Source organism: Hyposmocoma kahamanoa, unplaced genomic scaffold (assembly GCF_003589595.1).
Source record: "Hyposmocoma kahamanoa isolate Upper Pololo Valley unplaced genomic scaffold, ASM358959v1 202, whole genome shotgun sequence".
Lineage (NCBI taxonomy): Eukaryota > Metazoa > Arthropoda > Insecta > Lepidoptera > Cosmopterigidae > Hyposmocoma > Hyposmocoma kahamanoa.
In genome coordinates, this window is record NW_020653726.1 from 15,219,447 (window position 1) to 15,237,931 (window position 18,485).

Sequence of the window (18,485 nt, forward strand, 5' to 3'; positions counted from 1 at the left end):
TAACGCGTAAATTTGGCATATTAATTTGCAAGTTAACCGACACCCGCACGAAATTCGACGGAACTGTCGTGGGGCCATACGCAGGATAGTGTGTTAGCAGTCCTCTGCCTGCGCAGTGGACTACCATGCTGGTAGTGAATGGGCCACTTTAATATGGTATACGGATTCAACAAATAGGCATTGTAATTATAAAATTTGCTATAAAATATATATACATATATTTCATAGCTTAGCAAATTACCTTATAATCGTAATATTGATTATATTATACTGCTCATTCGTAAGACAGATTCGCATGAGAAGAATGAGCAAGAAACTTTAGGGATTTCTCTTGGTAAATAAATATTTGTACACATTTTATCATTTATAATATTTCTTTCAAACATCATAGATCGAGACACAGATTTTTGTCATCCAAGTACTAAGATGTATAATAAAGTTTTGTGCGTCGTGAATGGCAAATTTTGAATATCAACCGGAATGTTAGTATAGAAACGTATACATTGCCCCATAAATGAATTTGCAAGTTTGAGAAGACGACTGTCAAGACCATAGATATAGAAAAAAGGGGAGATATGTAATGACGCTATGTAAAAATCGGGTGCCGATGTCGCCACTTTTTAGCTTGTGTGCAATTCAAACTCTACGCTCTATTATCTACTACCATAGCTTAAAGATTTTGATTGGGTAGGGCTTAAAACGTGAAAACCACGTAAAACAATTTTAAAATTTAACAAAATTAAACTTACAGCCACTTGAATAAGAGTTATATCACAATATTTCAGTATTTTTTCATCCTGGTTCAGCCATTCACCAATAGGTGACCTTTTAGTAAAAATACTACTAGTATATAATAGCTAACTATTACACGTTAGATGGCGCTGAAACTCATTTTTCGTTACACTAAGAATTCACGGAGCTGTTTTCACCCGCGTCTGCCGCGGGACCGCGGCATCTGTAGAATGTAACAGTTAAGTATGTAAAATTAGTAGCACATTTCACGGCGCATTTTACGCCTGTAATGGTGACGGTTGTTCGCGGTTGCCGCGGCAGGGAACTAGTAGAACCGCGCAGGACGCGATGACCTGCGCGCTTGGCGGCCGTCGTTGCTCGCACACTTTGGCGGTCGGTTCAGGTGCAATGTGGTGCAGGCGCACGCAGGGTGAGAGTTCTCTATTACCCGCGCGACTTGCAATTAACTCCCACTAACTTCGCGGTCCGTTCTGCAATCGCAACGGTTTCGTGCCCGCAACCGCGGCAGCTACGTGCCCGCACAAACTTGCAGGGTCGTGAGTATTGAAATAAAACCGCTGTCTAGCAGCACCAGCGGGCGCGGATGGAAACCGCTCCGTGAATGTTAACCTTATTAACCTTAAACTCACGCTACACAACAAGTGTTGTGGTCCTACCTAATCGATAGTTGGAAACCATGTGGCTGTTTTTAATATAAAAAAAAAATCCATTTTTCATACTATATCTACACTGGTACTGGTGTATTATTAAATTAATATATTAATATAAATTATTATTATTTTCTTAATGGCGGCCACTAGGCTTGGACCAGTGTCAGTTTCATAAGAATAATATAAAAAAATATGGTGACAGTCGCCAGTGTTAATTTTCCATTATACGTTACCACGAGTTGGTGAAGCTGTCACTGTCAAGAGTAAACTCGAACCATCAACGAATTTAATAAATTAAATCATGTTGTTTTTTTGTGTTGGATTTATGTAAATTTCTATAATTGTTTCTAATTTATTTTGCAAGCACAAGTAAAATAAAGCCGATTTTATTTTATTTATTTTTTAAATGCATTTGCTATGGAAATTGAAACAAAGTCAGAAATAGTAATAAGAAAAACAATCTTTCGATTTTCCTGCAGCTTCAATCCAACCTTCTTTTATTTTGAACTCATTGTAAAAACTTAAAAATTTAAAATACTCTACGTTTAATCTACGAGTATAATGGAATTTAAATATCTTAAATATCTAACACATAAATTTTTCTTCAAGCAACAGCAACATCCAAATTGACATGAAATTGAAACGGTTGCCCGGAGTTGTGTTAAAGTTACTCGAAATAAAATTTTTAGTAATAATAATAATAAAATAAAAGGAATCAATTTAACGTGAATGCTTTTCGCTTCGATATTTTAGGGACTTTAATTACAAAAATCATAGTAAGAAATTCAAACATTTCAGTAAACATTTATTGCCGATAAACATGAGTCTTCGTAAATGAATATCACTATATTTGAGTATAGAAATTTTTATGGAGACAAAAAGAAAACATTGAATAATAATAGAAATAGTAATTAAAAATGCAAAATGCAAAAATGCGATGTTTGTAGGCGTGTCAGGAGGCGACACGAACCACGCCCCCATACCACATCTCCCCTTTTTTTCTATATCTATGGTCAAGACCAGCCTTTTTATTTTTATTCCTCGTTTTAATGTGATGTCTGTCTGTGATGATTTTTCGTAAAAAATACTTTAAAAATTCGCAAGGCTAATTCCCTGTACGAAACTCAAATAGTTGAGTAAGAAACTCAAGATGCCACTCTTCGTAAATATATAATAACGCACACATCTCAACATAGCCCCGCACTAGGGAAACCCTGTGTCGCGGGTGCCATAGACACACACATAGACAACCACAAATTACACCCAAACTCACGAGAGAAATAAATGTAGGTCATACAAATATTTCTCCCTATATTAAATAAATATAGACGCTTGAACCTGTTGAAATTGTTTCTGAGTGCTTGGATGTCAAACCTATGTATGTTTCACATCCAAGCACTCAGAAACTGTATAATAACCAAGTTACCTACAACGTTTTTGTTCTCTATCATTTTAAACCTCGTAAATGGCAAATTTAGAATATCAACCGGAATCTTATTTTAGAAGCCTGATTGCCCCATAAATGAATTTGTGGAGACGACAGTCAACTACAACTGGTATATTTTTTTACCGCATATTAATGTTATGTCTATAATTATTTTGCACGATAAAAATGAATGAATAATGGTCTTCTTATCATAAATTACGTTTAAGAGTGTATGTGACGCAAATTGTAAGGATGTTAATTTCTGTAAACTTATCTGTCACAGACATTCCGGGATCCAGATGGTAAATTAAACTAAGAGCGCGTTCCCATTATGTCGTAACGGTTTATTTATCGTTGAACGACTGTCGTGTCTAACCTGTTCCCATATCACGACTATCTGTCGTGACTGTGTCGTGGACGTTTATTTTATCGTTGAACGACTGCCGTATCTAGCTGTTCCCATTAGATCTGTCGTCACATTTTTATCGTGACGTTTTACCGTCAGACGACTGTCGTTTTAGCTCTTTCCATTATCTCGACAGTCTGTCATCGTAACGTCAAAACAGTCGTGAAGGACAGTTAATCGTGTTGTACTATATGTGAACAACTTCATCTAAATATACAAGCCACGACACTTGAAACTGCACGATATCTGTCGCCACGACATAATGCGAACGTTTCTGCAAAAATTCTACTGTCATTACGTTCATTTTCTTTCCACATAATATACTGTAATTTTTATTTAAAATACCAATTGCAATAAATATTGTTTGTTTTTGGTACATTATGAAAACTTTACCATTTCTTTTTGTAACCTGATTGATAGTTTAGTTAGAAATAAGCATGTGTGCCACGTAAAAATTGGAAATGTGACAGGACTCATCCCATATGAAATGAACACTAGGTACGTTACACACACAATTGACATAAAGTTTTTATGCTATGGTTACAAATGTTACAAAGCTGACACCAGTTGTTTGTAACGAGTAGAACCAGTTATTGTATTTTTAAAACAAAAAACGACCAGATATGCTCTGTCCTTGTGATAATAAAATAAATACGTCCAAATCGAAATTGTAATAATTCTTAATACTGTCTCCCATAAACGATACAAAAACACACTTATTTACATTGGTAAACGTTCTATCCGTGAACGAGAGCACGATAACCATAAAAAAATACCAATCATGATGATACTTATTTAGTAGTAATAAGTAATAAGTATTTCTGTATGTAAATATTTCTGCTCACGAATACGGAATAGGAATGCCGTAACCGAATGTTTTATATTTTTAGAACAGGTCTGTGGTGGCACTTCGGACCAGTGTTGGGCAAAATTTAATTGTTCTGGCAATTAAAGTTTGACAATTGATTAATTGTCAATTGCGAAACAGCAATTAACGATTGATCAATCGTTAATCGCAAATATCTACAATTAACAATTAATCAATTTTCAATCTTTTCAATGTTTTTGATTAACAATTAAAACTGACAATTATGATAAATTTATATATTAAATATGGGGGTGAGTTAGGCCGTTGGCTGTGGGGGCCTGCTGGGGGCAGGTTAGGGGAATGTTGGGGGCCTGCTGGGGGCAGGTTAGGGGGCCAGTTGGGGGCCCGGTTGGGAGCCCCCAACCGGGCCCCATAAACGGGCCCCAAACCGGGCCCCCCAACCGGGGCCCCAACCGGGCCCCCCAACCGGGTCCCTAACCGGGGGCCCCAACCGGGGCCTCCAACCGGGCCCCCCAAGCGGGGTTCCCAACCGGGGCCCCCAACCGGCCGGAATTGATTTTAATTGCATCAATTGAAATCAATTGCAATTAAAATCAATCGCAATTAAATCAATCGCAATTAAATCAATTGCGACGCGTCGCAATTGATTTCATTGCAATTGATTTCAATTGAATTGATTTTTATAATCTGATTGATTTATTGATTGAAATTTAATTGATTAACGCCCAACACTGCTTCGGACAAACATAAATTACTATATTTCAGTTTTGTACATTGAAATCACATTGTGCCTATCAAATATTTAAAAAAAATTGTAACGGTAAGGCTGCTCGTGAAAGTGTTCGTCCACGCAAGTACTGCCACTTTACTTATTTACCAATGGTCGGAAAAAGGTGGTCCACATATATAGGTACATGTATAGATAAAGCTACAAGGAGCGACATACAATTGTTAAAACCACCAAATAATTAATTAATTACTGTTTCGAATTCCGGATTTCTGGAAATGGCTTTACTGCAACGTAGGACAAAACTACTGACCTAGGAAGTCGAAGTTGGATTTTAAAATAATTCTAATGGTGCCATGTAAAAAATGCAGTAGTTAGCTGGCCAAAACAGAGAATAAATAAAAAGTAACGAGAATGGTCACTCTCCGCCCCTCCATAGCTTCAGATACCGCATATTGACGGTCACATTGACGGAACGGCGACTTTTGCTAGAAAAAAAATTAATTTAAAATTTTTATTTACGAGGGATTTTTACATTTTAGTTTGCTCGAGAATCGTTGTGATCGCACTAAAAATATTTTATTTAAATTGAAAAACACAGTATAACAGATGTTCATAAATTCGAACCACTCGCAGAAATGTCGTATCAATTTTACAAGGAAAATGTTCACACTGGATTATTTTAATTTTACTAAAAAAAACTGCTAGACGCTTAACAAGACGAAAACGTGCCATTATTGACGGCCTTACCCATGGACGGCTATTTATCTTCATAAATAGAATAAAGAGAGGAGTTTCTTTCGTCCGGAAATCCGAATTTCGAAAAAGTAATTAATTCATATTTAGTGGTTTAACAACGCTATGTCGTTCCTTGTAGCTATATTTAAACATGTATCTATGTTTGTGACACATGTTATTCCGACCAAAAAAACTAAGTTACCGACGCATATCCTATATTTTCATTTATAATAGCATTTCCGTATAATGTAATAGTTTAACAAGCACTAAAAATTATGAAATTTATAAGCTAAAAGCGAGTGTTGTTTTCATATTCTTATTAGCACAAAAGTTTTTGATAGTTTAGTAAATAGCGTAATATTCGTATTTTGAATTTAAAAGCTCATTTTTTCATTTCGGAGCTTTTATTACTACCCAATATTGTTATCGTACTACGATTGTTACAGAAATCACATAATTTTCGACTCTAATTCTATTTTACGAGTGAAGACTATTTATGTCTAATTGCATAGGAGAGGGTCTGATTTTGCCTCTTACAAAGAAGCTCTGTTCTGGCCCATAAGCGTGAAACACACTGACAGCGGGTGCGGTTTGGACGCGGGTCGGGTCGGGAGCATGGCGGGTGTATCCGACCTGCGCTCGTCTCGCGCCCGCGCGTGGTGTCTTGTCGTCCGTGTAAATACACGGAATTACACCCGCCGGCGCCGTGCCTTCAACCTGACATGCGACCGGCCCGCACACGCTGTCAGTGTGTTTTACGATTTGCAGATATTGGTTAAGCTCTTTTCAGACTTCCTTATGCTTCATCTTCGCTTTGAAGGGTAAAACGTGCTGCCGCCGCGCCCATTTAATTATTGTATTGACTCTGGTATGTTGTATCTAAGTAAATTTCGATGACAAACATTTATTATCTTGTTATTGAATATTACGGAACAAACTGTTTACTCTTTTACAATATTGTTTGTTTTTATAGGATTTGTTGTTTTTCGTTTTTTTTCCTTTATACTTAAAATACATATTATAAATTTGAAGTCATTTCACTGCGTTTTCGTGCACATACTTAAGAGATGGAATACACGGATAGAAGTAGAATATACGGCCTAATCAGTACGATGAGTTATTGCGATTAACACCTGGCCTGGTCATTAAAGACTGCAAAATTGTTTATCACGGCAATTTCCGCCCTACAATGACTAACGACATTCAGAATTAGGATAATGCTATTCAGATTTTAATTGACTATCGCCTTACTTTATAGGTAGGTAATCGAAAATGTATGTACTTATTTTTTGAAAATCAAAAGAACATACCTACTTGCTTCAAACTTCACATACCTTCTCTTCTTCTTTACAGATCGTTCCTATCAACGCAGAACCGAAACTATTCGACAGCTACTACAATGGCTGTTGCAATGGTACATTCTGGCCGCTTTTCCACTCCATGCCTGACCGTGCCACCTTCATCGCTGACCACTGGAGGGCATACATCAAAACCAACGAAGAATTCGCTGAAAAGACTGTACATGCTCTGCACTTGCTGAAGGAGAGCAACGAGAAGAATGGATCTCCTCCCATCGTCTGGGTTCATGATTACCACCTCATGTTAACGGCTAACTGGATCCGACAGGTTCGTTGAAAGCATAACAACTTAGTATCTTACATAATTTCAAAAAGTGTTCCGGTTTTACCTATTAGAACTGTTTTCACAGAGAGCCGAAGAAGATAACATAAAATGCAAACTGGCATTCTTCCTTCACATTCCTTTCCCACCCTGGGATATCTTTAGACTGTTCCCGTGGTCCGATGAAGTTCTTCAAGGAATACTCGGTAAATATCATTACTATATACGTTGATACATAGAAGCAGTTCTAGAAATTAATACAAATCGTAATGTCTCTTTACAGGTTGTGACATGGTTGGGTTCCATATTACAGACTACTGTCTAAATTTCATAGACTGCTGCCAAAGAAACCTAGGTTGCCGTGTGGACAGAAAGAACTTGCTTGTCGAATTAGGTGGACGCACTATTTGCGTCCGACCGCTGCCCATCGGAGTGCCCTTCGATAGATTTGTGCAGCTAGCCCAAAACGTGAAACCAGTGCTTCAAAATCAAAACCAAAAGATCATTCTTGGTGTCGATAGACTGGATTACACCAAAGGTCTAGTGCACAGATTGAAAGCTTTCGAAAGACTACTGCATAAACATCCCGAGCACATTGAGAAAGTGGTGTTATTGCAGATATCAGTGCCATCAAGAACAGATGTAAAAGAGTACCAAGAACTGAAAGAAGAAATGGATCAACTTGTCGGAAGAATCAACGGGAGATTTACTACGCCTAACTGGTCCCCAATCAGGTAATTTTCACGAGATGATTTCGCCGAAAGAAACGCTGCCAGGATATCGTTTAGTATGTTTGATTTTAGGGTTTAAACAGAGGAGTTTGCTGAAAATAGAATGGCTGATGGCTGATCCATTAACGGAATATTTACGTATTAAAGTTTGGGTGAGACCTTTTAATGTCGCATTAGAACGATGGTAAAGGGTTTTGATTTTGTCGTGGATGTATTGGTGGCACGCCATTGATGCATGCTTTTCTTTTAGATATATCTACGGATGTGTGGGACAAGACGAGTTAGCTGCTTTCTACAGAGATGCAGCAGTCGCTTTGGTGACCCCCCTACGTGATGGCATGAACTTGGTAGCTAAGGAATTCGTGGCTTGCCAGATCAACAAAACTCCAGGCGTTCTAATCGTTTCTCCTTTCGCCGGAGCTGGAGAAATGATGCACGAAGCTCTCATCTGCAACCCTTATGAACTCGACGATGCAGCTGAAATCATCCACAGGTGAGATATACTAAAACAAGTTTGCCAAAGTTAAATTATAAAGGGTACCATCGGAATCAAAGTGAAAGTATTTACTGCTTACATGTGTTACATAGATATTTTAAAATTTAAATAGCACCAACATCACCCTGTTCGGGCGCTGTAATTAGAAGCAGGATTCAGTGATAATTATCACAATAATATTAACCATATGTGGTCTGTGATATTTACCAAAATAATAGAATATAATATAGAGGGTAACTGAACAAACAAATAAAATAAAGAGGGTATCTCAGAAGTGGTCCCATTTAAATTTGAAGAAAATATTCGACCTCTAAGGGTGATAAACAAAATTTTCAGGTCGGTTTTTTAGTACTCTGTACCGAGGTTAGGTTATTATCAAATATGCTTTATGATGTTTGGTAAATAAATTATATTGCGTTTGGAATGAAATGTCTTGAGGGATTCTATTATAGATTTGCATAAAGGCGCGTTCCCATTACGTCGTAACGTTTTATTTACCGTTGGACGACTGTCGCGTCTAGCCTCTTCCCATATTAGGACTATCTGTCGTGACTGTGTCGTAGACGTTTATTTTCATCGTTGAACGACTGTTGTGTCTAGCCAGGTCTAGCTGTTTCCATTAGATCGTGCCGTCAATTATCGGTTCACGGCAGCCGCCTGCTGCACGACTATCTGTAACTATTACAAATGGTCCTGTGTACATTTATACTTTCGAGCTAGGTAGTGCCAATCTATTTTTATATCTGACGTTAAACGGTTGACTGTAGGTCGTTTTCTTTAGCAAAAAAACCATTGACTTACAATTATATGGACGTCGGGTCCGCGCTAAAAAGTGTCCGCACTTGTAAGGCGCTAAAATCGTATACAGAGCGCGACACTCCGCTTTAGTCTTCATGTGTTCTACTGACATTACAATTTAAATTTCGAATAGGTTGATTTGGGACATTTTTTTCGTGGTTTTTGTATTAGACCCGTCGTCCATTTATTTGTAAGTTAATGAAAAAAACGTTTGCTTTTATTGATGTATATAATTTTATATGCATTTTCAACGGACTTCAAAAAAAGGAGGAGGTTCTCAATTCGACTGTAAGTTTTTTTTATGTATGTTACGCGATAACTCCGGTATTTGTGAATCGATTTTCATGATTCTTTTTTTGTTGGAAAGAGGTATCTCCATAGTGGTCGCATTAATTTTAAAGAAAATCTTCCAGGTCTAAGGGTGACCGTTCACGCATGAAAATTCATTTTTATAAATAGCGCCAAAATTTTATTATAAGGAGCAATTATTTTAATGGTTGATTTTGCTATTCTCCAATTCAAGGCGTTTTTCTCTCAATATACTTTGAGTAGAGAGAACAGATTTTTATTATCTCCTTTGTCAAGTTCCGAATCCGGGTTTGCGGACTTTCCGGTAACCGATTATAATAAAACTTGGGAATTATATGTAATTCCACATACTTTTGTGGTCGGTTTTTTTCGTACTCTGTACTGAGATTATTCTAAAACAAATAAGAAGTGCACAAAGTGGTAGAGATTTAGGGGCTTCTTGCACTAATCAGATATTTAATTCAATGAAGTGTGGTGGTGGTATGTCTACGAAAGCTGTACGTAGACATAAAATTTATAATAACTATCGAAACGCTGCTTCAGTTTCACGGGGTGCTTAATATGTATATCAAATACTAGCATACCTCGTAAAGCAGCCATTGCGTCGACAAGTTAATAGAAAAATTATGTTTATGAAACAAAACGTGACTGTGTACTATAAAATCAATGATTACGGTCAAGATTTATTGAAAAACATTCGGGTTTGATTCTCAAACATATATTTTCTCTGATAATCTTATGTGGTATGAACATATTAGACTAGTTTATAAAGTCATACACCTACAGGTATGGCTCTATATAACTTTATGTCAGGTTGTGTAACGTGCAAACTAGACACGACCCAAAACTTAGATCACGCTTCTTCTGAAGAATTCTTACTCAGTCTTATCCCCGCAAATTTTATTTCCGCAGCTTCCGTTTCATACATATGAACAATAGGAACATAATGCTATGTCAATTATGTAACGTACAAACTATGTACTTTGTACGTTCCGCGGCAATGTAAATTAAACCTTAACTATATAATCTATCACAATGTTTAACCGACTTTAGAAAAAGGAGGAGGTTCTCAATTTGACTTTCTTAAATTTATGTTACGCGACGGTTTTGATGTGTCTTTTTTGTTGGAAAGACGGTACCTCAATAGTGAACCCATTTAAATTTAAAGAAAATATTCCACCTCTAAGGGTGGCAAACTAGGGGATGAATCTGATTTCAATAAAACTTGGCAAAAAGATGTAATTCCACAAATTTTTGAGATCGATTTTTTAGTATTCTGTACTGAGATTATTAAAAAACCAATTTGAATTTATTTGTAAATGGGGTAAAGTACAATTTTCCACAAAAATTTGATAGTACCTACACGTTTAGTTGTGACCATGCGTAACACTTAATATTTAATGAGCGCCTTATTTCATATTATACAGTATATAATAATCATTATATCTATGATATATTGCACTGGTCATGATATAAAGTGCATGTACCTAATTAGGACTCTAATATACTTGTATAAGTAAGTAATCACTGTGCAAGTAATTAATAGTTAACGTTATATTAGAGTTCAGGCTATATTTTGTTTGTTGTAAGAATCGCTACGACGACCATGACGAGAGAACCAATCTGCAAATTTCAGACATCGATGTAAACTTGCAGAGCCCTCATAATGCCGGAAGATGAGCGCATCGTGAGGATGAACAACCTCCGCAGAAGAGAGCAACTCAACGACGTCGACTCCTGGATGAAGGCTTTCCTCAAGGCCATGGACTCCTTGGAAGAAGATGCTGATGACATCGGAGCCACTACCATGCAGCCCGTCACTATTGATGACTTCGACGAGTATTTGTCTAAGTAAGTAAATTCTAGATCCTCGTATTATTAGCACCGAAAATCTGGTTTTAAGGTGATGGTGTATATTTTTTGGTCGCTTACTATGTACCTCATAAGAAGGCTCAAGGTCACTCAAAAGGCAATGGAAAGGGCTATGCTAGGAGTTTCGTTGCAAGATCGAATCATTAATGAGGATATCCGCAAGGGAACCAGAGTAACCGACATAGCCCTAAGAATTGCAAAACTTAAGTGGCCATGGGCAGGGCACATTGCTCGCAGAACAGGTGGCCGATGGGGCCGATGGGGCCGAAGAGTTCTCGAGTGGCGACCGCGTACCGCAGCGCGGCGTAGGCAGACCACCACAAGGTGGACTGGTGATCTGGTGAAGGCTGCGAGAATCCGCTGGATGCAAGCGGCGCAGGACAGATCGTTGTGGCATTCTTTGGGGCAGGTCTATTTTCAGCAGTGGACGTCTTTTGATTGAAATGATGATGATGAATTATTAATACAAAGATCGAACACAAAGTAATTGATACAAAGATCAAATACCGCGGTATGACGAAGTCGCTGGTTCGTATCCAGTCAAATTGAAAGAATTTTTCATTGTATTAATAATAATAATAATAATAAACAAACTGGTGGAGTCATTTCACATAAATAAATGAATATCATGATAGTAAAACATCGTTATGTACAATAAACTTAATATTACTAGGAAGATGATCTCACTTATTTAACTGCATCCGTGCCCGAACGGTTACCACGCCGGACTGCCACGCAGAGGTCCCGTTTCGATTCCCGTGCCGGGAGAAATATTTGTATGGCCTACATTTATTTCTCTTGGATGTCATTTGTGGTTGTCAATGTGTGTGTCCATGGCAACCAACCGCGATATAGTTTCTCTAGTGCGGGGCGCACGCGTTCATAGCCCCCAGGGCTATGAACGCGTGCGTGCGTTATTATTATTATCCCTGCGCATAAAATTTTTTACGGAGTCAATCAATCAATACTTGACATTCTAAAATCATGCGCTCTACATATTTTATTTCCTTAACATCCGTACATATAATTATATTTATTACGTGCTGGAAATGAAACTATTCTTTCGGATCTAAATGTAACCTGTAAAGTACCCGAAACGCTGGTTTATTGTAAAAACTAATACTTATAAAGCTATTTACAATCGCGATAACCTGAGAACTAACTTAAATAATCAATTATTTCGTAGACTTCAATCCAAGTTCATCAAATAGAGTCGTTCATAATAAACTGCAATAGCGGTTAGGTAAACACGCAAAGATGTCAGAACAATACAGAATTTTCTTGTTTTATTTAATAGGTAAACATGTCCTTGTGATTGTTTACCTAATAATTAAATCTGGCTCCTGAGCCACGCAAGCGTAACTAAATTATAGATACGAAAACAACACAAACTTCGTAATTTTAACCAGATATTGCGTAAGAATGGTTAAATTTCAGGATTTCATTTAAAATAAATTACAAATGAAACTCGTATAAGTTCCTGGTTAAATATAGTAACGGATAACTCACGTATTTTAGTCTAATTTTTGAATTTTAAAACCGTGCTCCTTAATCATGAGCTTCCGCAGCAGTGACTCAACAAAAGCTGCGCGCCAGGGCGCTGACAGGATTACCTATCCATAGTCCGAAATGACATTTTCCAGAAATAACGTTTGGTCGAAATTTCATAACCTCTAAAGTAATTTTGAGAGGAAAATGTTTTTTTATTTTAAACCTTTTTTTACGTGGGGAAATCCTCATGGATATCACTCTGCTGCGGGGGCAACAGAGAGATCATTTCGGACTCCTGCCGACTAAAACCCCACGGTATTCCGTCCTTGCACTTTTTGTCGGGACTACGGGAACGCTTTCGCACTTTTCCGCGGTCTCGACGGCGCTGGCCCTCGGCCGAGGGTCCCTTCCCATTGAGGTGGAGCTGGAGAGAAACCACCCCATTCATCACTTACAGGGGCACGCAAACCTAACAAATAGAAATCTAACTTAACCGAACCGAACCGAACCTAATTTTGTCTTTACAATAAACATTCAACATATCCTGAAAGAACAACTGTTTCGTTTTACTTCGGTTTTCGGTGTAATGAAAATTCGAACAAACGTTACTTCGGACAAAAAAAATTCGACTATGTGATAGGTTACCCCCTGACAGGCCGGTCACTCAGTACGGGTGCGGGCGGCGACGCCGAGCAACTACACTCGTTTGCTTCATTCTTATTAAGAGTCGATGCAACCTCAAATGGCTTTGGTTGATTCCGCTTAACAGAGAAAGTGTTGAATTACTTCGGAAAAAATATATAGTAAAATTGAGGGATATAAATACTGATTAGTATACGGTGTAAAAACACGATTCCCAAAAATTAATTGAACACGATAGAAAAAAAAACAAACTTACCTCGAAATTTCACAAAATTGAATTTTTTTGCATATACCAATGACTTTTTTTATATGAACTGAACGAAATAGCACGTATACAGTACACGATATACATTTTTCAAAAGTTTCACTATTTATATTCTTTATGCAAAAACCGTAGTAGCGTAATGGTTTGACCTACCGCTTTTCAAACAGAGGCTGTGGTTTCGAATCCAGACTCGCACCCCAAAGTACCTCGTATTTTATGTACCTACGTAATTTAATTTGAAATTTACTATGAGATTTTCGATGAAGGAAAACATCGTGATGAAACCTGCACGTCGAAGACGTTCACAACCCTCAGAAAACGTTTGAACCTTAAACCCTGAGAGGAGACCCGTGCTCTGCAGTGGGACGTATAAATGGGCTAATGATGATGATGACAATAGGCTTTAACTGAAATACGTGATTTTTTGTAATAATAGCACGTTACTTTAACTTTATTATTATTATTATAGATTTGAATAGGAGAGACGCACAAATTATTGTCTTTGACACAACACAAGATACGGATCTATTTGGATTGCTTACTTTATTAATTTATTTCAATTTTTGGAAGCTATAGCACAGGTTTCAACCTAGTTTAGATTTCAGCTACTTTACAAAACTATAATGTAGTGGGTAGCGTAATGTTGTTTCAGTTTAATTTTTAAATACCATTTTTTTTAATCATTTTTGTTTATTTAATCAGCTTGACTTGTAAACGTTTTGGTAATATAAATACTGTAAGCTTTCAAGTGTTTTCAGTAAATAAATAATCAGGTTATAACTAGTTTAACATTTTTTAGTTTGTGTTGGAAGAAAATAAACTTTTTTTTATTAATGAAAAATCCCTTGTACCAGTAACATGGGACTTTTCAACATATATCTCAGTATGACGGACGCAGTGGCAGTGCCCCTTCATATCTTTACGATTTATAACTCTGAGCGGCACTGCAAACGTTATGGACAGGCGTGTCGCTTACCACTAGGCGCACGACTTCTTCGTCTCGTCCTTATCCCGTCAATTGTAATCAAGAAAAAATTCAAATACTGCCTAGACCTAAATAATAATAATTTCTGTTTCCCATTGGGGTAAACAAGCACCTTGAATCACCAGCGTCTACTTTCCTGACAAATCTCTTTTGTCTCCTCCGAATTTTTCATTGGCAAGTATTTAAATAAAAATTACAAAATTTAAAAGCTGCTTTTGAATATTTAAAATCACTTTAAATTTGCAAAAGCAGCAGGCACAAATCTAAACGATCATCATTATGATTGATACTTTTCTCTGAGGCATAAAATAAGTTAAATCATCATATGATCATCGTCAATAAATTAATTTGTTCTGAACTAATGTTTGATTTGTATAAGTTTCTTGTTGAGCCTCAAAACTAAGACAAATGAGCATTAAAAAACAAACCTGAAACCAAGTTCGTTCAAGCAAGAAAATTCGCTTCGCTGCTTTTTCACACACCAACCTAACCTACTAAATGGAGGGCGCAACAAAGATTTGACCTATATGAAAAAAGAGGATCAAATATTATTTTTGATTATCAAATAATAATTTAGTATGCTTAAACGTAATAATAGTGTTACCTTGAATGCCGTACATTTATAATTTACATTTAAACAGTTAATTTAAATATTCAACATTAACAAAATATCGTTTATTTAAAAAAGTGCACATTTACAATAGATCAATAAAATAATATGATCCCTTTTTGTTTATCTATAGATACATCGGCTACACCCAAAAGCTGGCTCTCCTGCTTGACTACGACGGTACCCTGGCACCCATCGCCCCTCACCCAGACCTGGCTACCCTGCCGCTGGAGACCAAGCACACGCTGCAAAGACTCTCCAATATGTCTGACGTCTACATTGCTATTATTTCAGGAAGAAACGTTGACAACGTCAAAAATATGGTAAGTAGCATACTATTAGTACCTACATACATGACTGCATATTCCATTACGTACCTACATACCCAAGGTGGCAGTAAGGTTATTCGCAGTTTAATTAGCGTGCATGTGAGGCTATGCGATAACTACGATTACAGAGGCTTCAATGTTAGGTATTTATGTCCGACGTCAAAGGATTATTATAAGTATTGGAATTTTTTAAGAGATGAAATTGAATGATACGCCTGTCGATAAACAATTTTAGTAAGATTAATATAAAGTTTACATTTACTTACTCTGTCGAATGAGGTACATTACAATCGTTCGCGTCAATCATCCAATTATGACGTTTGTCGTGCATTCAAGATAATTGATGTTTTGTTTAGGATTTAAGAATGAAGACTATAAAACAACGACAAACAAAGAGGCGTCGATATCAGTATTGTTGTTTGAGTACAAAGTAGGATGAACAGCCTTGATCTCAAAATTATGAAAACAAAAACAATTTCATTGTATCTTTATATTGTTTCGAAGGATTCATTTCGTCAAATGTCACATTTAGTGACATGAATGGCCTCATAAGAAAGAAGAATCATGATAATAAAAAGATCGCGGCGTAAACAAACTCCGATAATAGTTCAATGTACACGTGAACGCTGCGTTCATACTTCGCAATAACAAGGTCTCATTATCGCAATGAACTTTGACAAATGCTATCGTCTTAAACTTATATTTATACGAAATGTTATTGGTCACAAATATCCTTGATATTGTTAACCGGGTTGCCTTATCTTCAATCAATATTACGTAATATTTATACTATACGGAGGCCTGGTACTGACACGTACTACATGTTTTGGTCAGCGAATGTTGACACGGCCAATATACGATCTCGTCATGGGAATAGAGTATGCATTTCAACAGCCTAACACAAAAAAAAATTCTGGTCTGGGGTCTTCGCGTAAATTTTCAAATACGTAAACTTAACTATCGCGTTTGCGTTAAGATTTTAATTTAAACCTTTTTGTTATACCATTAAGATCTAAATAAAAATCTTAATGGAAACGCGGTAGTAAGTTTGAATGATTATTGATTACAAATGTACACTTAGGCCTCTGACTAGACTCGAACCAGTGTTTGCCTTAACCTGTTAAAATAAGTTGAAGTCAGGCACTGTGGAATTAATGAGGCGCTTTTGTTTGTTTAATTCAATGTTTTGCATTGACAAGCTGCAACTTATCAAAGCTACTCCAATTTCTAGTGATAACTTACAAATCAACTAAATGGCGCATATTGCAGATTTTAAAGATATTACAATGACATTGACATGACAATAACATCGCACCGTTATTACAATAGTGTACTAACTCAAAAAGAGTATTTTTTCAGAATCTATGAAAGACAAATCCCACTTCCCGTGAAATAATGTATTAATATTTATGTATAGGTTAAAATTTGTTAAAAACAAAACACACATCCTTGCTTGTCGAATTCCGATTATAATTAAAAGTGACGTAATGTTGCAGGGGGTGTTACAAACGTTAGTAAACCATCAACAGTGACTTACGGCGGCGCCATCTATTGTAACGACGACGATTTTATTGTGTAAAGAATTTCACGTTCAGAAATAGTATAACCCTGAAAATTATTTTAATACGAATGCGATATGGTAACCTTGATCTGATGCTGCAACAAGGACGGTCTGCAAAATATCCAACTCCTCGGCTTATTCCCAGTTGTCACCACTGACTTTGTTCCCACTGGCGACAAATGGGTCAAAAAATCCCATGTGTTACCAGATGGTGACAAACGGGACAAAAATCTCAGTTTTTGCCAGTGGTGATATCTACTGGCGACAAATGGAAAAAAAAACCATGTTACCAGGTGGTGGGATAAAAAGATTTGTTCTTCTGATCTGTTGATCGACGCACGTTCATCTAGACATCAATACATGGCTCTATGTTTAATTTTTTTTTGTCAGGTTGGCATCGAAGGCATCACATATGCTGGCAACCATGGTCTGGAGATCTTACATCCTGACGGGAGCAAGTTCGTTCACCCCATGCCCATGGAGCTGCACGACAAAGTTGCTGATCTGCTCAAAGCTCTTCAGGAACAGGTAGGATCTTACATAAATGTTCCAATTCTACTTGCTTAAAAAGAACATATCAACCTGAAAAATCTTAACTCTTGACTACTTAAATTTGATATTCTGCAAACTGATTTTCGACATATTTACTACAACAAAAATCTTAAATTTTTACGTTTGGTAAACCAACATTATTCATTCGTAGGTTTGCAAGGATGGTGCTTGGGTGGAGAACAAAGGTGCTCTCCTAACATTCCACTTCCGCGAAACGCCATTAGCCAAGCGTGCCGCCCTGGCGGAGCAGGCGAGGAAGCTGATCAAAGCCGCTGGCTTCACACCAGCGCCGGCGCACTGTGCCCTTGAGGCTCGTCCGCCCGTTGCATGGAATAAAGGTAACAGGCACTTAATAAGAAATGAAACTATTTTTGCGGATTTAAATATATATTATATACGTTTCGGGCCCTTTACAGGTCCCATGGTCACCGTTGACTGAGGTGGTACAGTCATCAATATTATCATTATCTTATTTGCATTAATATTAGACATAACTGGTATACATACATGGGACCTGTAAAGGGCCCGAAACGTCGGTTTGTTTGAAAAAACAAATATACGCGATTTAAATCCGGAAAAATAGTTCTATTTCCTATGTGTAGTAATCGCGAAAACCTAAGAACTCGATAGGCACTTAATAATTTTACAATAGAAACGCCAACGTAAGAACAAACGTATGAACATTCCATCGTGAT

The 18,485-nt window shown here is 37.2% G+C and overlaps 1 protein-coding gene across 2 annotated transcripts in view; it reads left to right on the forward strand.

The window, feature by feature from the left end:
• Positions 1-18,485, forward strand: part of LOC113227189 (alpha,alpha-trehalose-phosphate synthase [UDP-forming]) — a 31,970-nt gene that overhangs the window by 10,990 nt on the left and 2,495 nt on the right. Inside the window, exons 3-11 of one of the 2 annotated variants that reach the window (XM_026460075.1) lie at positions 6,883-7,155; positions 7,238-7,355; positions 7,433-7,883; positions 8,131-8,373; positions 11,140-11,334; positions 15,482-15,671; positions 17,629-17,766; positions 17,942-18,164; positions 18,317-18,358. In XM_026460075.1, coding sequence (XP_026315860.1) covers positions 6,883-7,155; positions 7,238-7,355; positions 7,433-7,883; positions 8,131-8,373; positions 11,140-11,334; positions 15,482-15,671; positions 17,629-17,766; positions 17,942-18,164; positions 18,317-18,336 — 1,851 coding nt within the window. In that variant the 3' untranslated portion in view covers positions 18,337-18,358. Of the gene's footprint in view, positions 1-6,882; positions 7,156-7,237; positions 7,356-7,432; positions 7,884-8,130; positions 8,374-11,139; positions 11,335-15,481; positions 15,672-17,628; positions 17,767-17,941; positions 18,165-18,316; positions 18,359-18,485 lie in introns of those variants that run through there. The other variant, XM_026460074.1, reaches the window with a different exon arrangement.